Source organism: Pygoscelis adeliae, unplaced genomic scaffold (assembly GCF_000699105.1).
Source record: "Pygoscelis adeliae isolate BGI_AS28 unplaced genomic scaffold, ASM69910v1 Scaffold457, whole genome shotgun sequence".
NCBI lineage: Eukaryota > Metazoa > Chordata > Aves > Sphenisciformes > Spheniscidae > Pygoscelis > Pygoscelis adeliae.
The window spans coordinates 8288-30980 of NW_008825153.1; the positions used below are offsets into that span (position 1 = coordinate 8288).

At 38.2% G+C, this 22693-nt stretch overlaps 1 protein-coding gene across 1 annotated transcript in view; it reads right to left on the bottom strand.

Moving 5' to 3' along the window:
• Positions 1–22693, bottom strand: part of LOC103920645 (trafficking protein particle complex subunit 9) — a gene marked incomplete at its 3' end in the record, with an annotated part of 60501 nt that overhangs the window by 4290 nt on the left and 33518 nt on the right. Inside the window, exon 9 of the mRNA XM_009328418.1 lies at positions 6718–6844. Within this exon, the coding sequence (XP_009326693.1) occupies positions 6718–6844 (127 nt within the window). The remainder of the gene's footprint in view (positions 1–6717; positions 6845–22693) is intronic.

Sequence of the window (22693 nt, forward strand, 5' to 3'; positions counted from 1 at the left end):
TGGGCCTTGAATACCTGGCAGGTCGATTACATGGGCCCCCTGCCCCTATCGAGGCGGTGGCAATATGTATTCACTGCTGTGGATACAGTGTCAGGACTGGTTTTTGCTAAACCCACCAAGTATGCTAATCAACCTAACACAATTGAAGCATTAGAACAACTCATTCATCTATACGGACCTCTCACCAAATACAAAGTGACGAATGGACACACTTTATTGGACATAATGTCCAAGACTGGGCTCAAGGGCTAGGGATAGATTGGATATTCCACATTGCCTACCATCCCCAAGCTAATGCCTTGATTGAAAGAATGAATGGGATGTTGAAGGAACAATTAAAAAAGCTAACCAGTACTAAAAATTTACAGCACTGGAGTTCACATCTTACTAAAGCAGTTTTTGTTAAACAGCCGGAATATTCATAATCAAACACCCTGTGATCGTATTACAACACCTCCAGTACAAGACGTGGTGAGGACTGAAATTCTTCCAGATGGTATCTCTCCCAAAATATTAACTAGAGGGGAAATGGAATTGTTTACACTGACAGATTGCATGGTGGGACCACAACCTATTAGTCTAGACATGAAGGTTCATATAATAACCCCTGAGAATGCCATGTGGTTCTGTACCCCAACTTCTCTTATTTTACATCCTCTATTGATATCAGATTCTCAAGTTCTTGTATTTCAGGTATCTTCGACGAATACCTGCGCCTTATCTAGAGGCATTGGAACAGTGTTACTGGTGTTGCGAACCCAACATCGAATTGAAGTTCAATCTGGAAAAGCACAAGGCATATCTCTTCCATCTGTGTGGGCAATTACCCCACATCAGGTTATCAAACCCAGAGTGATATTAGCTGAAGGAGTTGGAGCAACAGCGTATGTGTTACTGGAAGGAGATGACGATACCCCTGTTTTCCTCCCTTACCACAGGTTGGCTCATCATGCTTTTTAGTCTTGTACTACAAGCACATGCCCTGGATACATTTCCGCGAGATCAACATGTCAATACTTAGATTTGGTTGGCCTCTACTGTAACTAACTCATCTGCCTTTTGTATTGAGGGAGGATTAGCAGCTGCAGATGTTTTGACAACGTTTCATTGGCACGCCAACCCCAGTAGCTGTATTACAAAATTATACTATGCTAAGTGCTTTTGATATTGATGTTCCTCATTGCTATTTTTTCCGAGTAGGTAACAGCTGTACCCCAAGGAACATTACAAAATTGATCAGTGGTGGCCTATCTCCTTCTTCGACATCATAAACACTGCTCCGATTTTGAAGGTGTGTGTTGCTTCAACATAACTGATGAATCAACCAGCATAGAGGACAACATTCAACACCTGCAGGACTTCATGCATCAAATAAAACAATCTGCTGGTGGTGCCTGGCTGGCTGAGTGATTTAATTCCCTGACAGGATGAGTGGGACACCTGATTTGAAGCATTATTGTAGAGATATGTTTATGCCTTTTTCTGTATGTGTCTATTGCATGGTTCTGTAAATTACCCTGCCCTACACCCCGCACGCCCAGATGGACACCTCCAGCTTTTCCAGCCCCAGCGGAAGTGGTCCCTTGAGGAAGGGGGTGCAATGTGGGCAAATAACCCACACAGTAAGTCCTTAGCACATTAAACAAGTTGTATCAATATCCCACTAATAAAAAGCATATACATACAAGAAAACAATTTGTTTTAAAAATTACCCCAATCATTCAAGATAATGCGCTACTGCTGAAAAATAATGAGGCTGTAAGAGTAACACTACACAGACATGTTATCTCTGTGATATAAAACACCTGCTAAGAAGTTACTAGATAACACAAAGTATTTTGGAACAAGAAATAAATCACATCCATATATTATCTGTTGGTGATATTTAATGTCAGCATCACAATCAAATGCAAAATAGTAGACAACAAGCCTGAGGAATAGAGAGAAACTATGACAGATTCCTGACTATTTCATATTTTGAAAACTCTTTTGATAGAATTTTGTTACAAACTAGAATGCAACTTAAAGCAAAACATGTGAATGATACTTATTTGAGGAAACAAACATTAAATTAGATAAAGTGCTAATAAAAAGGAATTTTACTTTATATAAAGTAGTGCTTGGGCTGATCCATCATTATTATATACATACTGGTGGATAACCTTTTTTATCTTAAGGCATGACAGTGGAAAGAATGTTCTTCAGCCATATATTAGACAGCTATACCCTCACAGGTCATACATGGCACATGGAAATTTTTTAATACCTTTGTGTGAAAGTGTCCTGGTTTCGGCTGGGCTAGAGTTAATTTTCTTCCTAGTAGCTGGTACAGTGCTGTGTTTTGCATTTAGCATGAGAATAATGTTGATAACACACTAAGTTTTAGTTGTTGCTAGGTAATGCTTACACTAGCCAAGGACTTTTCAGCTTCCCATGCTCTACCGACTGAGAAGGCTGGAGGTGCACAAGAAGCTGGGAGGGGACACAGCCAGGACAGCTGACCCAAACTGACCAAAGGGACATTCCATACCATGTGACGTCATGCTCAGTACATAAACTGGGGGAAGCTGGCCGGGGAGGCCGCTGCTCGGGGACTGGCTGGGCATCAGTTGGTGAGTGGTGAGAAACTGTATTGTGCATCACTTGCTTTGGATATTCTTTTATTATTATCATTATTATTAGGATTTTATTTTATTTCAATTATTAAACTGTTTTTATCTCAACCCATGAGTTTTCTCACTTCTACTCTTCCAATTCTCTCCCCCATCCCACCGAGGGTGGGGGGAAGAGTCACTGAGCAGCTGTGTGGTGCTCAGTTGCTGGCTGAGGTTAAACCACGACAGAAAAGCTTCAGCAATGTACATTTTCTAGCCCCTGGCTCAGCCGAACCGAATTCAAATGAGTGACAATTAGGAATTACAAAATAATTTCACTAGCTACCCAGAAGATCAAAATCTTCTATTTGGAAAAAGTTGTGTTCATTAAAAACAACCTTGTTTAGAGCGGAAATGAAAATAATTAAAAAAAAAACCAAGTCTACTAAGTAAACAGAGGAAAGGAAAAAAAATGGCACCAAGTAAATTTAAAGTAGTAAGAAAAGTACGTAAGGACAACTAAAAGACATCAGTGGTGAAAAGGAAGAAAATTCTTTTTTTTTTAAGTATATCAGTAAGAAAATGAGTTTTAACACAGGTAAATTCTGAAAAAGGGAACAGTGCATCTCTTAGAACAGAAAGACAATAAATTCTTCTATTTTTTATTTGAGAAAATACTAGATGATGATTTCATAGTATGCTATAATGGAATACTTTCCAATCCAACATGCTTTTAATTTCTGAAGCTTCATCAAAAATCTGGAGCTTTCCAGATTGCACTACAGTATTTGAAAAAAATCCCAAAATTCCAAAGGCTAAAAGAAAATACATAAAAATATTATAATATTTAAAGCACATCAATAATAGACCAAGCATCTAGTTAAAAGACAGGATAAATACAAAAAAAAGAAGGACTATAAAGAATACCATACTTAAATAAAGGACAGCTAGACATTAAATAGTAGTTAACATGAGTAATGGAATATAAAGATTTTGCCAAGCCAAATCTCTTCTATTGCTTTATAGGTATGGGGGAGAAAAAGGTAACAGTGCAACTATGTTCTGATTTCACTGTGGCATTTCAATGTTTCACAGTATTTTGATTAAGAAATCTGCATCCAAAATAAGCACTCCACATTAGATGGATTACAAACTAGTAGACCATGAAATGCCAACAGTAAATAGAAGTCATCATAATCAGTAAATGTGTATGTTTCTAGAGGGCTCTAGCATGGATTGAATCATAAGCTTAGGTTATTCAACATTGATCAAAACCACATTTCCACACACTTATAACTTATGTCTCAAAAATTAACATGATTTAGCTCAAAGAGCTCTGCAGTCCTGCAGCACAGCTATTTTCCAACCAGCTGGACAGCTTCTACAATACGCTAGGTCTGCTGTGTAGATGTAACTGGAGGCTATATATTTAGACGCAACTAATATTTTGTTGGATTAGGGATTTTTATCACTATGGCTTTTATAGAACTTTCAAAACACAAGAAGGGGCAAGGGGGAGAGGAGCACAAACAGCAATTCTTAGCTGTTAAACAATGTTGATGTTGGGTTCCTCACACCATGGCAAAACAGCAGCAACTATTTTCAACACTCCAAGCGCAGCCAGGTCAGTGCAAGCTGGTAGCGTAAACGAAGCACCTGGATGGTAAGCAATTTCTTAAAGCTAGCCCTAGGAATAACAAGTAAATATAATGTGCTTGTCCCCTTCTCTCAGCATACAAAACATTTTAAGTGAGGCAGAGCCTCTCCCATTGAAGTCTTGGTAATCTGTTGCCAAAGTTTTGACTGGCCTCTATATGTACAACTCCTATAAAAAAAGCATTCAATTGGCATTTCCCATATCTTCCAGACTTGAATTTTCTTCAATATTCAGCATGGAGAAGAACAAGAAAGCACTATGGAATACATCCAGCACAATCCACCTCCTCCACAGTTTAAAATTTAAGCAAAAAGCAAAAACCTGAGACTAATTCAGGATTTAACACTTCGCAGCTAAACACAACGCTGCTTTTTCAGCACAAGTTAAGGGTTAGACTCAAGGGAACTTTAGCATCACATTTCTGCACCTATTTGACAGCCAAGGCAGACAGATACCATACACTGTCAGATTAAGAAAGGTAGTTTTGGTTTTGTACTGCGTAATACTAAGATTATTCCTAGAACAGAGATCTGCAAGAGGCACTAAGCGGCCGGCAGCACTCTTGCTCTCAAAAGAAAGTATTTTGCCTTAAAAACATTTTCATGGGAGCTTTTGCTCTATCTTCTCTCTACAATCACGTAACTCAAGTAATTAACTTCTTTTTTAATACTATTTAATTTTTTTTTCTAAAAAAAAAAGGCTAGGTTAAAATTTGCACTAAGTTTGTTGTCTAAAAACTTTCAGGAGAAGAAATACAGTCCTCCTTCACGTATTTAGCTGGGAACCTGCCTTCAGAAAGTACTTACAGGGAACACACAGACACTTACCTGAATTTGTCACTGGACATCTTTAAGGTCAATGGAAAATGAGTCAATACAGTCCACATACCCCAGTAATTCAACTCATCCTAAAGCAGGTATCTAAATTCGATTACAAAACCTGGAAGTGACTACCTATGCGTCTTGACTGCAAATATGATCTAGGATAGTCAAATATCGCTAGTTCAGCTCTACACATAGATTTTTTTTGTGAAACTAAATCAACCCCAAGGTCAGCTGATAATAAATTACTCAAATAACTTTCCCACTGTAATACACAGCTTCGGTTCTAACAGTTAAGGTTTTGGGATCACATGTCCACATTGCACGTTTTCCAGCAAAGAAGTTGATACCAGCTACAACTCCAAAGTATGCACTGCACCACTGAACAGGCCACACAAAGCAGGTATCTGCAAAGTCATCCTAGATGATTTGTCAGTGCTAAGTGAATCCACTGAGGGGACAATGCCGGAAGGCCCCAGGGAAGATGCATTTTTCCCCCGTGAGTACACATTGAAAGTGGGGTGACCCAGGTGGCTAGTCAGCGCACAGCTTTGTACTCGGTCCAACCAGGAGAAAAAAAACACTGTTTCCAGGACACCACTGGAAACGGTGTGACTGTTCTGATTCCGCATACAATTCCATCTGACTGCATACAACCATATGCTCCAATCAAACCTGCACCTTAAGCAAGAACCTCACATGCAACAAATTATTAGTGTGAACATACCTATCATGTTAAATGCACTACAAATAGTTAGACAAGGTCTCTTTCTTCAGTAAATGTGAAAAAAAATTTGAAGAAGTTAGAGAGAATATAGTAAAACTAGTTATATCATGACAAAGTAATCTGAAGATAAATATAATTTTCACTCTTTGGATATACACTTTATTATCTCTTTGTGATACAGAACTCTTGCTTCATGACACGTGTGATGACACCCCACTGAGAACTCAAATCTCTATGAGAACTCTTCAATAACTTCTACCATATTTTTTCTGAATAGTAATTATCTTTCCTTCAAAAAGCCACTTCTTGACAAAGATTTTCTTTTAGCCTTTTCTTTTATTATTGATGCCCAATGGCTGTTTTCTCTCTGACTCTCTAATACTTCATGCTAGGCTTTAATCTGAACAAGGTATTATTCATTGGACTGACTGCATGATGTGCCTTGGCACACAGGCACAAGAAGGAACATGGATTTAGAATAGGCCAGTGAAGGTGCCAGCTTGAAAATGCAGCATCTGGAAAGGAACAGCTACAAAAGGCATCAGTTCCAGCTGAGTCCCAGGCTCCACGGATGGAGACAGCATCCAACTCGTGGACCTTCAGTATGATCAGGTATCTAACTTAAGTCTCAGCTGCAATTACAAAATACTTTCCTTTGATTGTATTAGAAACTCTTGAATGACAGTTAAAAAAAAAAAACAAACCTCTCTCCTTCTGAAACTGAAGGCCACAGAAAGTATTTTCTGCTCAAAGGCTCTATTTTTGCCAAAGAACTTCTCAATACAATTTGACATTTTGACATTTTTCCATGTTACTGTGAACAGCTTACGGAAACTGAGAAGACTCTGTCCTTCCAGTATCCTTTAAAATTTGACAGGTACTGTGGAAAAGTTAAAAGATTGTATTTTGGAGTCTTACCTCACAATAGGCAATTTGGTGAATGGAACAGGAGGTAACTTCAAACCATCTGGAAGAGTGATGAATTCCATTGTACCAGGGCATTTTGCCGTGTAGCTTTCCAAGCTCTGTGTTACATCTTTCTTTTCTAGAAAATAAATTTGTTTAAAATAAAAATAAAAAACAATTTCAAACTTACATGTAACCAAAGTTTGAGATGAAGTTATAACCTAGTTTTACTTGGTTTTTTGTATTTATACAAGATAACTCTAATGGAATGCCAACTAATTTTTGCATACAATGCTTAGAGTTATATTCCAGAAGCCTTAATGGATGGATCAAATATAATTAAGTGATCTTAAGCAAGACAGTTTTCTGGACTTTTCAGAATTTTTGAAATGTCAGGCTATATGTGCTTTTTGTTAATTTTTTCATTGTCAAGATAAAAATTTCTACAATTTCTCTAGTAAATCTACATATCCAACACAATTGGCCTCAAGCATGTTAAGGTTATTAATAATAGCATTGTTATGTGAACAAGCCCTGTTCTGAAACATTAGCTGAAACAATACCAAAGGCAAAGAAGAGAAACAAATTACTTCTGATGTTACCTTGCATTAAAACTACCTAATTCTTAAAATAATTGTACTACATTATGCTACTAAATCATAACAACTGGTAAGAAAATTTTTCTTTGGTTTTGTTTAAAAATACAAGAACATTCAAACGAACATATGTTATGTGGGTTATCTTCAATAATGTCTAATAAATGCTTATGAATTTTATCCAACAATTATTTTCAACAATGTACACAATTGTGTCTCCAGAAAAAAACGTCTATTTGGAAATATATGGCCTGAACACAAAATTTTATGTTGGGAGTCTTTCATTTTATGAAATGGGAGTCTGCAAACAGAAATAAGCCTGAGAGTATGTGTTTAGAGGGGAGAATGACACAGCTGAAAAGTTTTAGACCGATATTGTTTTAAAGCACAGTGAACATTCCTCCATATATGTGCTACCAATAAAAACAACTATTCAATAACTAAACTGTTTCTAGAAAATACTTCAGAGATCAAAATACTCAACAATGAAACAAAAGAGAAAAGGGAAGGGTGATACCAAATACTGCTTTCAAAAAAAAAAAAAAAAACCAACCCAACTGCTTCGACAAGTGTATTGGGTTTATGCAGCAAGGTTTTGGTAGCGAGGGGTGCTGTAGGGGTGGCCTTTGTGAGAAGAGACCAGGAGTAGCTCCCTGTCGGAGAGCGCCAGTTCCAGCCAACTCCAAAATGGACCTGCTGCTGCCCAAAGCTGGGCCCATCAGCTATGGTGGTGGCACCCCTGTGACAACATATTTAAGAAAGGGTAGAAAATGCTGCATAGCAGCTGTGGGAGGGAGGAGTGAGAAAAATGTGAGAGAAACGTATCATGTAAACCACGCTACTGCCCAAAACACTATCTTGGGCCTTGAAAGGCACAAACATCCATGGATGTTTGTACTGCCCCCATCAATCCAGCTTAGTTTGCAAGCTTCTAAGGCCATGAGTACATACGCTTTCAAAGCAAATAAACATTGACTGTAATCGCCTTCACTATGAAATTAATGCCACAAAACTGACAAATTGCCTTGCTTATGTCTGTGTTTCGCTGAACTGTCTCTTGAGCCACTCACCACGTTTTAATTGCGTGTAGGAAATCTTCCCAAAAATACATTATTAGACATACACACACTCAGATCAGCACAGCACAGCCAGGAGTTGCAGTGGTTCAAGACTGAGCGTTTTCATAAAAATTTCAGGTGACAGCATTCAGGTTGTTATTTGCCATGTTATGTGGGCAAGGGCTCATAATACAAGTAGAATCCACTGAGATAGAGAGCATCACAGCTACCAAGAACGAAGACAACACTACAATATGCACTTAATTCTGCTTGAAACCGGAGGTCTGTCATTCTGAAGAATTGGCTTTCATTTCCTAGTGTGAAACACTGTCAATTATTGTATTCAAAGAAAGCATGCTGCCACTCGCAAAAAGCATTTGTTTATAGATTTTAGACTTGCATTTTTATTTCACAGTAGAAGCTCAGCATGCTTTCTGCAAAGACAAGGCTAAAACGACATTTTTCTGTGCTGGTATTGTAAGAAATGCGGTTTAAAACATGCTGCTGCCAAGCCACCAGCTCTATTACTTTTTACTTAGCACTGCATCTCAGCTGAGATGCTAAAGGAGTCTACATCAATCAGACATATCAAGAAGCATTCATGACGCAAAAGAGCAAGAGCTGCATGATCTTGCCTGAGAGCCACTTCTGAAAGCAACTGTTGGAGCCTTTCTCCCTTGACTGAGCACCTCTGTTGCCTGACTTCCATGGTATGAATGAATGATACAAATTTCTCTGCTTAGTCAAGTTTGCAAAGCCTAATAGTTGCCAAAAACCTGCTACAGACTGCTACTTTCAAACAGCTCTGAATTTTCCTAGCATCTGCCGGGCTGTCATCATATTTTGACACAATCAGAAACTGCACCAACCTCCTGGGAGGATCTATTCAACTACTAAGTCTCCTGACCCATAGTTCAGAAGGCTGTCTGTGACTGAAACAGTTATCACTAGTACTTATCTTTCTCTTTGCAAGTAAGAGAGAGAAAACAGCTACTCTTGGAGGTCTTTACCCACCTAGTGTCTTCATGCTTGTATACGTCAGCGGGAAAGCAATCACCACTTGATCCTTTGACCTATGAATTCACCTCAACAGCTTTAAAAGCCTGCTCTGCAGCTGGAAATGCTACTGGATACTCTTGTGTAGGTATCACAGAGACTTATTTATTGACTGAGAAATGTTGGGTTATTGTCTCATCTGGAATAACTGCGTTCATGATTATTTTTTTCCTCCAGTTTCTCTCCAGACTCATTGAAAGATCAGGATCACAGAACAGCTGCAACCAAATAAAGCTGAACAAAGCCATAGTCAGTATTGCCACTCGAGCACATACTTCTCAGTTTGTTCAGTATAACCTCATAGTACAATTTCCCCATTTCATACCAAATTGTTTTCATTACCTTTTTTTGGCTGCTTCTGACAACTGAAAGTTTTGCAAGTCCACCAATATTCTTGGTAATTTTTTGCTGGACTATTTCACGTCAACACAATGAACATTGGTTTTGTCCCAAAGCTGCTTCGAACCTTTTTCTAACATAAGAACACAAAAATCTGAAAGCTTCAGTTGCACAGTTAGAAACCATTTGTGACTGAAATCTACTAAATGTGGAGAAGAACTAAATGTGGAAAATAGAAGTCATCCTGCTAGTTTCACAATAATGTGAAGCAGTATTTCACAAAAATAGACCCATTGAAAAATCAGACCAGGACAGGAAAGAAGGTCAGTTATAGACTAACTTTTTTAAGTATTTCAGTAACGGTGATTTAACAGTATCACACAAACAGCATTTCATGCCTTGGCAGATAACGGAGAAAATTAGAAGAACACAATTGCTATAACTGTACCTTTCAGCCCTTTAATATTTAAAGAAATTTAAAATACTTGCACTCGGTCTCAGTCACTACCCATTAAAACCGAAGTCAAATATTAAAATTACAACATTTGCTCTCTGGCAAACAATTGGTTAATCTTGTTTTGATCAAGTCATTGTGTCCCTTGCAGAACAACCTACAGCAAGGTAGAATGAAAAAAGGGAACAGTTCATGTCTGACCTGCCAGTTTACACTGGAAGACAACCAACTTTCTGTTTCCTTATGCAACTTGCTAAAATATTGAAAAAGGAGGTTGGGAAACAAATAGCTAAAAGCCTTCCGACTTCATTTTCCCCTGGTGATAAGTCCAGAATCAAAGTTTTAATAAAAAAACCTAGTACCCAGGGTTCTTTGTGCTGGCTGAGCTTTTCCTTCCCCCTTGAAAACAGCAAATGATGTTCACAAAGCAGAAGTCCGAGGAGACCTCCTGCAGCAGTCGGCCCCTGAGAAGTGGCAGCCAGCTGGCCTGCCCAACTCTCTCAGGAAGAGTCAAACGTCTCCTTGATAAATTACTAGTAACATGTAACAAGACAGAAAAGTCAGCCTGACAGCAGAAAAAGCAAGAGAAACAGTAGTTTCTGCACCCAGAAACATAGATGTTTCCTACCCAAAAAAAAAAAATTTGCTCTGTGAGCCCTTGTACAACTAGAGAAGAAAAAAAAGTCAGTGTCTGCTGCCAGGGAGATCTTCAGCATCACCCTGCCATCAAGATGCAGTGCATTCTTTAAACTAAAAAAGAATTTCAAAAAGGTCACAAAATACATTAAGACCCTCACAAAAGCTGAAGTAGAAATTGAGTATCCATAGACAGTAACTGCTATGAAATTTTACCTTGAAGTTAATCACTAGATTACAGCATGTATGCAAAGGTCTTCATGACCTTTCAGGTAGTCCCTCAACTCTAGTTTCGGATAGATGCAGATGGACAGCAAGCGTCCTATTTGTATACTCAGTACATCACTCTTCACTACCACAAGCAAGCTAATGCTGTTAGTGAAGTGCCTTAACAAGACTTGCATGATCAATCCACTAATTCAGTATTTCGGCTGTTTAATTCAGCAGAACAGAGCAGGTCTCCTCTAATTTGCAGGCAAGCATCACCTGTTTTTCCATTACATTAAGTCTGACAGGTATTAAACAACAGCATTTTCTACAGCTTTAGTAAACAAACAGCATCTCTAAAATGCCCCTAAAAAATACACGGAGCAAGTAAACACGACTTCAAACTGCTCAGAGATCTGATACTTCAACAAGTTGCTTTGAAAGCAACACAAGGAATGCTGGGTTTTCATTCCAATATTCTCTACTGCATTAAATCTCAGCAGTTACCTATGGTTTTATACTGCCCTGAACAGCTACATTTCACACTCCCACCTATATTCACTAGGTCATCAGTTAGACAGGAAGCACATGCGAGCTGACTGGCCAACTGGATGACAAAATGACCAAACCAAGTGAGAATTAATGGTCTTTTTTTCTTTGCCCCTTCAGGGCACTATTAGCATCCACCTTTTCTATGTATAAACAAGTGTCATGAAACTAGAACAAAATTAACATCTCTGATCTGTTCTCCACACCACGTTTTGTCAGTAGACTCAAAAGCTATTCTTACAGGGAAAACCAGAAAGGCACCAGCAGACAGCGTATTATATGAATCCTGTTTCTTTGAGAAATCAAGCAAAATAAATCTCTAAATAAATACAGCAGAGACTAAAACTAATAAAATTCACAGTTTGACATGGAAAAGAGCAGGAACAACAAGAAAACCATTAATCTATGCTACCCAGAGACCTAGACCCACTTTCACGAACAGATCATCATGAACAATATCAAAGAAAGTGGCTCCATCCCTACAAAAAAGAGAATGAGAGCAAAAGGATTCAGTTATTTCTTGTGTAATAGCTCATCTTTGAAAAAGAAATTATCAGCTTTACTACTAACTTTGCAGGAAGGGGAGGTAAAGAAGATAATCTTTTGAACGTAAATAACAATAGAAGAGTTGTCTGTTAGAAGCAGAATGTTTTCTGCTTCTAAGATGACCACCCCAAAGAGAGAGAATGGAAAGAGATTGACTAAACACATCACGGTCTTCTATTACAAAATTCTTAATAATTATATAAAACGTGTACGCATTAAGTCACAGTCAGTTTGAAATTCACAGCTAGCACAAAAGTATTTTTAGATAAAATCTCATGAAAAATTGACATAGCTGAAGTCAGAGTTCACAAACATGCCATTAAAATTTCAGCATCTAGTTCTCCACTGTATCTGAGAACTTCAAATGTCTGTATACTTTGAACACTACAAAAATATACTTTGTACATACAAAATCAGTATGTAAACCACTGAACAATATTAATGCTTTGTTTCACGTTAAGAAATACCAGAAGACCTACCTTAACATAAAACTGGAGCAAATTAAGTGTAGATAACTCCCGTAACAAAAAAAAAAAAAAAAAAAAGGGTAAGGACTGCTGCAAAGCTGCTTCTGAGCAAAGAAGGCTTTGTAAAAATTTACAGATACAATGGCATAACTGTTAAACATATCTGATTTCGTATTTTGGGTGGAAGAAGCACACAGAGACAGAAGACGGCAAGAACAACATGCTAATTTCTGTGGAACATTTTTCGCAATATACTGTTATGCAAAGTCACGGGAATTTGGCCAGAGAGGATTATCATGATTCAAAGTTTCAATGCCTCCACTAGGGATACAAAGAGAAGAGACTCTTGCTTGAGAAAAGGACAGTTTAATTGTTTAAAAAAAACAGACAACTGTCTGAAAACTTACAATGAAAACATGTCAGCTCTCTCAACTCACATATAGTTGAGTTTTCCAATCCTTTTGAAAAAACATTTCTTCAGTATCACTCCTAGATCTTACTCTTCTTTTCTTAGCACATCCAATCATACTCAATGGACATCATATGGGGAGTTCACCAAGGTACGTGGATTACCCTCTTTTAAACACGGATATTTCTTTTTATATATAAACTGCTACTTCCAGTAGCAGCTTGATTCCAGTGCCTTCATTTGGCTTTAGGCTAAGGAGAGCAGTATTGAGTCTATTAAGTGTCATATAAAATGTATTTGAATTTTAGTAAAATAGTTAACATAGCGCCTCCTAAAATAGCTTCCTTCAGTACAAAAACCTTAGCTTTTAAAAATACAGCACAAATTCTTCATGTCTTCATATTGCAATTAAAGTATATCTTTTTTTTCTGGAACGAAATCTTTGCAACTTGTCTTCATTTGAACACTTGTATCTTTTCCCTCAATTGATCAAATCAGGCTTCTTCAAAAATCAGAGGTAACTACATGAAGATAGGAATTTCGAGCTAAAGCTCAGAAACTTCATTTTGTTCATGAATGTCTTTATACAAATTAATAGGAAGCTTTTGTCATAAAGAAATGCACCATTTTATTGTAATGATTGATCTTCTGTTTTACGTAAGAATCTGGATACGGTGTTGGCTGGAGTTTTTGTCTGTACCTCATCAACATGCAAGTCTAAACAAAGGTAAATCATGTGTGAAAGACTTCCAGGTTTGTTTATAATGCTAGACAATTTGTATCAGTCTTCATTTACATTACAGTGTTTTTCTTTCATATAACATATGACTCACAAAACTGCTGGTCTTCATATTTTCTGCTATGTAAATGAATTTAAACCTTTTATCACTGTTGCTAGTTTACTCGGTCTCATTTATTTATTTCACTTTAATAAATTCACTGAATTAGGATCTGAAACAGAGTTACTCAAGGAACACAAGGGTAAGCAGATCATTATTTGAAACATGTATAGGCATTGTGGTTTTCCTCTTAGCAATCTTCACTTTCTACATAGTCTAAGAGACTTGTATTTCAGGAAAATAAATTACACCTTTTTAATAAAGCAGTTTGAGTGAAGTTATTTAATAAGCCAGCTTGTCTCTAGAACACACCAGTTCCAGAGAGAGATTTTAAAAGAATAAAACAAGCCCAGAGAGTTTTACCCTGCTGCTACTATTTTGAATTAAAAAAAGGGTTTTTAAAAAAGCAGGAAAAAGTGTTGCAGATAAACAACTCCCAGCAACAGGAGCACGTAACAGTGCTGAAGTTTTATAGTACACAACTGAAGAAAACGCAGAACTAGATGAAAAGCTGCAAAATTCATGGTACCATGATGAGTAAGAAGAGTTAAGTGGCTTCTAAGAAGCTTCCTCCTACTTCATGTACAATCTCAGAAGTCTTTTATTACAGTATGTCAGAAAGCATTTACATTCAAGCTTTTTTTTTTTTTTTAATATAGTCATTCTTACAGCTGTGCTGGTTTTGACTGGGATAGAGTTAATTTTCTTCACAGTAGCTAGTATGAGGCTATGTTTTGGATTTGTGCTGGAAGCAGTCTTGATAACACAGGGATGTTTTTGTTACTGCTGAGCAGTGCTGACACAGCGTCAAGGCCTCTTCTGCTCCTCACACCACCCCACCAGTGAGCAGGCTGGGGGTGCACAAGAAGCTGGGAGGGGACACAGCCGGGACAGCTGACCCCAACTGACCAAAGGGATATTCCACACCATGTGACATCATGCTCAGCATATAAAGCTGGGGGAAGAAGAAGGAAGGGGAGACGTTCAGAGTGATGGCGTTTGTCTTCCCAAGTCACCATTACACGTGAGGGAGCCCTGCTTTCCTGGAGATGGCTGAACACCTGCCTGCTGATGGGAAGCAGTGAATGAATTCCTTGTTTTGCTTTCCTTGCATGTGCGGCTTTTGCTTTGCCTATTAAACTGTCTTTATCTCAACCCACGAGTTTTCTCACTTTAACCCTTCCGATTTTTTCCCCCATCCCACCGGGGGGTGGGGGAGTGAGCAAGTGGCTGTGTGGTGCTTACTTGCCAGCTGGGGTTAAATCACGACAACACCATATTGTGCCACTGCTGTACATTGAACACACATGAGGTGACAAGTCTGTTCAATTACATTTTTTATGTATATACACACATATATACTTTCTTATATATACGTACACAGTTAAGATACGGCACTATGCTGAAGCTGTAAAAAGATTTCCAATTAATGGCTAAGAATCTACCATGCTGCTATAAATATTCCCTGGTAATTACATTGAAGATTTCAGTCTCCATCCTGAAATCAGTTAATTTTAATATTATACGACCAACCAAACTAGCTCCCTTTTGAAAGATTTATTGGTTAGGCAAAAACAACTTGCAGGTACTTTGTCAACTAAAATACAATGCAGTGCATTAAAACCAGTTCATTAGTGTCAGTTAAGTAAACCTCACTTCAGCTCAGAAGTTTACATCATGTTTTAATTTGCATTATATTCTCTGTTCAGTCTGATTAAACCTTCATTCTTTTCAGCCCTTGAAATCAGTAACTTTTACCTTTCTAAAAATTAATTTACACACTATAGAGGATCCTAGGGGAAATGCTGTCCTAATTTAAACGCAGTATTCAGGAATAACGTTCCTTATGACTACAAAATATTGCAAAGTGCTGACAGGCTACGTCTATATTATCAAGTATTGCAGCACAAAAGGACAGAAGCTATGGAGCAAAGCAGTTAGTGCCTACATTACACACACTTCAGGGCATTACTTGTGACAGTCAGCATAAGCAGACCTTCTAACAGAAGGTTTCCAATACAGGATCTCTTACTTTCCACTCTCAAGAAACAATATCACAATCAAGTCTACTCTAGAAACTCTTCTAAATAACCCTGGCTCAGCAACAAATTGTGATATTGCCATTTTTACCAGTTTCCTAATAGCTTACAACTGCTTTGAAAAGCAAAAGCCACATGACTAATAATCTCTTTCCTCAACACCACGATCTCATTCACTTATTGTTCCTTTCTCTCTCTTCTAATCTTCAATTAATCAATGTACCAAAAGGGGTTTTTTTGGAATTCAGGAACATTGTATTAACTAAATCACGCTCATTTAAATGCTCCATCATTCCCTGTAAAGAAATCACGCTTCAAAGATGTTCCACCTCCTTCCCATTAGATCACAATTATCCATATGTCTACTATTATTTACTTCAGTTTCTTATCATTTACCCAGTACAGATATCAAATTTATTGAACTCCAGATGGGTTCAAAGGATGGAATTAGGTTTACCTTACTTCAAGAGAAGCATCGATGACTACGGTCAGGTGCAGACACCTAGTCAGGACTGAGATAGCCACATATGTGTAAAGGGAGTGATGAATCTTGTCAAAAGAAACACTGGGGTCAGGATCATTAGGATGACTAGGATGCAGACATCTACACTGAAGACAAACCCACCTCATTTAGTTAGAAGAACTTCCATCCCTCTCTGAACTCTTAAGAAATGCAGAGATACATTTGCCATTTGTAATTTTAAAATGAGAATGAAGACAATTTAAGAAATTCATTAATTGCAACTGTTAGTAGTTCAGCTATTTAATTTTAAAATTCTTTTAGCATCTTTGAACCTTATCTGGTACCTGAAATTTATTACTACTCATTTTACAGTTCAGATCACTCCTCACCATAAACCACTTCTAATTACACTTTGAAAGAATTCCACAGATTTATTCTTTGTAGAGGACGGACCAAGCCTCGGAATCTTCCTTCCTAACAAGAGAACCTTGATCAAAATTTTCTGATACAGCTCAATCTTCCCTGAGTGTCTCTTTTTATACCTCAATTATGTTTCAGTTCTGGCAGGCTTCCTGCTTCTAATATATTTGAAAAAGTTATTAGATTTCATGAGTTCAGCAAGTTACTCCTCAAAATCTTTTCTGGGCTTATGTTCCTCCCCCCACCTCATTTAACTTATCAGGGTTGACATTCCCTTCTACTTTCTACGTTTGGACACAACATCCACTTTTATACAGTAAACTTTTTTTTTCCTCCCCCAGCTGCATTTATTTTGCTGTTTAACTACCCTTGCTTTTGTCATTATTTTTTGATTTATTTTAATGGAGAAGGAGAATACATACTGAGAATCTACTATGACATCTTTAAGCAGTCTCCATGCTACCAGCGAACATGCCACTCTTTTTAATTTCTTCCAATTAGCTCCTTCACTTTTATGTATCTCCTCCTTTCAAAGTTTAATACTACTGTCAAGGTGGTTTGTTTATTGTAAAATCAGGCATTCATATTTGTTTATCCTACATTTTATTTCTAATACTTCTAAATCTTGTTTCCTGTGACCTAAATGTGAAGAACAGGAGACAAAAAAGAGGAGGAGCACTACAGGAATAGACAGGAGGAATGGCAAACAGAGGGGAGCAATGGTGAGCAACCAGCTCAGACTAAAGAAAATGAGCTGAAGCTTTCAAGAACTCTTTCTACAGCAGTCTAAACAGGGAAAAATGAGAAAGTCATACCAAGACATAAACAAGAGAACAGGATATGGCTAGGTGAACATACAAGTTGCTCCAGCAGTCCCTCAAAACAAGAGGTGGTTTTTAATTATTCCATGCTTTAGAGTAGCAGCAGTTATTTATAGGTCTAAAGGTTATTCTTATCCCTTTCTCCAGTGAAATGCCATTTAGTCAAATCTGTGTGGCGAAGTATAACTCACCAAGCGCCCATGCAGCTTCATTTCATTTTCCCAGGTGTTTGGGTGGAAATTCAAGACAATGTTTTAAGTAAAGATCCTCAGAAATTGAGTCTGGTCTTTACTGCTGCCAATATAGGCTTGGCAGATGGATTACACATAAGGGCATTTACACATTCGCTTTTGGTCTAGCTGTGAATTTTTACGAGCCCAGTTTAATATTCTTTCTTATTTCCTACATTTCTACATCGCAATTTGAAATTTAAATATCACCAAGTGAATGCATATGCAATCTGTTCTATAAATAAAAATGTCTGTAAAATACTGCATAGTTTCCTCTTTCATGCTGTGAGATAGAAAGGCATATTTTAAGAGTTGTCAGACCCCACATCTGACATAATCAAATTACAATCAGCCCAGGCTTAACCATAATTTCTAAAGATAAACAAGGTTTGTGGATTATTTTTCTTAGATAAAGCTCATCACTTCTTTGCAAAAGGCACAAACCTCACCTCGGCAGTTGACATGTCAGCCATCACCTGAGCACAGCAATCTTGAAAGGAGGATGAAAGGGTTCTGAAAGCAATCTCAGATTACTGGCACGCAGTCCCTGGTCCTCCAACTACCAACAGCTCTCAGCTGTCAAGGCATCAAAGTGGTCTGCCCAGCCAACACTGACAGGTCCATCACAACTGATCTAGAGGATGAGGTGAACTGAAATCGCATTCAGCATAAATTTTGGCAGAAATTCTTCATCAGGGAGGATGATCTCAGCACAGGCTGAGAATAAGTATCTTCTAGAAGGTGAGAGGTTGTTTTCATGTGAAAACCGCCTGGAGCCAAACTTACAAACCTCTAAGGTTTGCATGGCATAGATCAATGTGTCATATGATTTTGAAGTGCCAAGTAATAGCCACTACTGCATTAGGGATAGAATCCTGCCACCATGGAGTTCAGAATCACATCAATGCCATTTAGACAACTAGGGTTATTTCTGAAAATTCAACTCAGAACCTTTGAAAGGAACAAAAACCTTTTTCTTAGAGTTATGTTTTTATCATCCCACTGACCAAGTGCAGCCACGGCATGCAGTCGCTATCTGAGATAAACCATAAAAACCACTCCTGACCAAGTAATGATCTCAGCCAATCCACGGTATTTCCTGTGCAATGCCTGTATGGAGATATATAAAGTAGGCGTACTGAAAATGAAAATCCACATACAGAAATCTGTCCTAATGGAGACTGATGAACCGTTGACAAGGTTTGCTTCTGAAGACAAAATACCCAGCTACAGCAAGGAAACCCGCTAAGTCCTTCATCACATGCAGGACCTCGTCTGTCCTCTGGCTGAAGAGAAGTGTCGTAACAAGGGAAGTCTTTCACTAAAGATTTCATGTCTTTCAGCAGAATGACTGTGGCCAGGGTGATGAGTATCCACTCCGGGAAGGGCATGCCTCTATGGAAGGGGTATTTGTAATGAAGCCCAGGATATCATTTTTAGATTCCTAGGGCTAAAACAAATTTTTTTCATGACATTGGTAGAAAGATAAATAAGCAAAAATTGTTCAAAATCTTATACTTAGTGAGCAAAGAAGCCCTGATAACCAGATCAACAAAACTGGAACAAGTAGTGTACCTTATTTGCCAAGCTGCCAGACATTTTATGGCCATGGCTGTGGAACTTAGCCTATTTATTTTTGGTCACTGCTGCTGCTGAAAAGACTAAAGGCAAAGGTCATCACAGAAAGACTGAATTACATGATATCCACTATCCTCTGTCTTTCTGGTGTTGAAAGGTAAACATGTACATACATGAGAGGCCACGTGGTCGTTCTTCAAATTGTTAGCCAACATGGTTCTGTTTCTAAAGAGAGTATTCGTATTAATCTAGGGAATGATAAGAGCAGCAGAACAGACGCTTTGAGACACCAAAGGCCATGCTAATACTCTAGTAGTATCTGTGCTGACAATCCAGCTGGCTATAGAAGCACCTAAAGGGTCCCAAGAGGTCTCAGACAATCACGTAGGCTGTGTCCAAAAGAGAAGAAAAAATATGGAACGTCATTTGTCTTGCTACCTTTGCCTGCTGACTATCCAGGACCAACAGGTAGAACTGGTGTCAAAAGGCCAACGTGCACCTTCATAGTAGCCTCCACAATCTCAAATCCCTGCCAAACTGCTTTGGGAACCAACCTCTGTCCTAAAGTCTGGTAACAGAGGATGCAGCTGGAACTAACAGTGGTGTCCAATGATATAAGCATCAACCACTCACAGGAATGACAGGAAGACACCCTAGCACCTTTCAGGAAGTACTTCTAGACCTTGTTCTCTCCATCACCTACTACTGTCACTCACCTCAAGAATAAAGACATCCAGAACACTGGTCAACAGATGAAAAATGACCTCTGCATGTTTCATGCAAAGCAGAATAATCAGAGAGTCAGTAGTTTAAGTACACAACAGACAGATCAGTAGTGATCTCAGATGTGAAGCCTGTCATCTCACTGGAAGGCTGGAAAGAACTAAAGCGCAACAGTCACAGGACAGGAAGATCTCAATGGCAGAGGTATACTGAGAAGCACTGAAAAGTACTGAAAAGTGCACGTTACTTCCCATATAATAAAATAGACAAACTTAGAGGATCTTTAATGAACTGAACTCGCCCCAGAAAAGGAATGAAGCATTTCTAGTTTCACCACATACACCATGAATGGTGAGAAATGGTCATCTCAGTGCACTGAGATCCTTGCCACCAGAAGCAAAACAGCAAGCATGACAGTTGGAAATCCACTGAATGTTTGAAAGAATGTGACCTTGCAGGGGTGACGCCCATGCTCTCTGTAAGTGGTTTCTGTCTGGACAGTCACTTTTTGATAACAGCTGTTTCCAAGTAGCTCCGTGTTTAGACAGGCCCTAATAGATGAGCTAACTCAGAACCATTTGCACACAATAGAAGTCACAGTCCTTTTAAGTACTATGGATATTATCAATAAAGATCCACAATAAAATACTGGGGGTTTTTTTCCAAGTATATGACTTTACCCAAATCAAATTCAGTGTGAGCTGTACACACAGTGTTATGTTTCAAGAAGCATTATGCAAAAGAGATAGATTTAATTCCAAGCAACTTTGCAATTGCACATTTATTTCTTATTTAAAGAAAGAGTGATTCTCAAGGGCTTATTAACATTGAAACATAATGGCTTGAGATTAGACAGTTTTTATGCAGAATTTGGTACCTTTTTTTACTAAGCAGAAGACTGCATTTTACATATTTATGTAACTAAATAGTTTAATTTTAAATCAGACTCTTAGATTCCATGTTGTTAAAATAGTGACTGACATCTCCCATTTACTTGATGATATTTATTCAGATTTGCCAGGCTGCATGGTTGGAAATTGTAATTCAAGTAAACATATACAAAAGTTGTGTTTTAAAATGATTATCAAGTGTCATTCAATTAAAATATAAGAAAATTTTGTTTTAAACACAAACCAGTTTTGACTATGCATTTATATTCCATGAACAGAAGCAAGAGCTTCTAATTAATAGATCTTTCACTGTAACTACTAAATCTCATCTTCTGAACTTCTACTTGAAGTAAAGAAGAAATCAATTTTTTCCCTGTTTTCTGAAGTCCCGGTATCTCAACTTCAACTGAACTACGATATCAATCCCAGAAGAATTACAAAAAAATTACAAGCCAAAAATACATTTCTGGCACTGTCATCCACACTCTAGCTAGTTCGGAACACGACTAACCATGTCTGAGCAACATGCTATCAATAAAAGACTTCAAACACAACAGTAAGTTCTGTTTTGGATGTCTTCAGCAGAAAAGGAGAAAAAGATTCAGCTGTTTTTCAAACACATTGGAGAACATTTAGTTTGATTTTTCAAAGACACTAAACATAACAGTTATCACAGGTCTTATGAAACTGGAAGCTTTACTCAGACATATAATGACTGAAGACAAGAAACACAAAAGTTGCTTCTCTAAGATTTCAAACCTTTTTAGGATTAGGGATTAGCAATATCATATGTGGACATGTGTAGCTGTCCTGGTTTTGGCTGGGATAGAGTTAATTTTCTTCCTAGTAGCTGGTACAGTGCTGTGTTTTGCATTTAGTAGGAGAATAATGTTGATAACACACCGATGTTTTAGTTGTTGCTAAGCAGTGCTTACACTAGTCAAGGACTTTTCAGCTTCCCATGCTCTACTGACTGAGAAGGCTGGAGGTGCACAAGAAGCTGGGAGGGGGCACAGCCAGGACAGCTGACCCCAACTGGCCAAAGGGACATTCCATACCATGGGACGTCATGCTCAGTACATAAACTGGGGGAAAGCTGGCCGGGGGGGCCGCTGCTCAGGGACTGGCTGGTCATCAGTCAGCGGGTGGTGACCAATTGCATTGTGCATCACTTGCTTTGTATATTCTTCTACTATTATTACTATTATTATTATTATTAGATTTTATTTTATTTCAATTATTAAACTGTTTTTATCTCAACCCATGAGTTTTCTCACTTCTACTCTTCCAATTCTCTCCCCCATCCCACTTTGGGGCGCGGGGAGTGAGCGAACAGCTGTGTGGTGTTTAGCTGCCTGCCGGGTTAAACCACAACAAATTGCTTAGCATTAACCATCAGGAAGAAATTATTTTTGATCCAAAGAAAGCATGGACGTATTCAGAAGCAACTGCTAGAGTTAAATTCACACTCTTCCCTCAATCTGCTTTCAATGTTAAAGGCTACAATTTCCTGGCTGAGGAAGCAGGGATTGAGCAGGTGGCTGTGTGGTGCTCAGTTGCTGACTGAGGTTAAACCACAACAGTAGTAGAAGAGCTTAAAGCCTTGTCTTCAGCCAAACCTCCCATACATAAACCAAGAAAGCTTCATTAGAAGTCCAGGAAAATCCA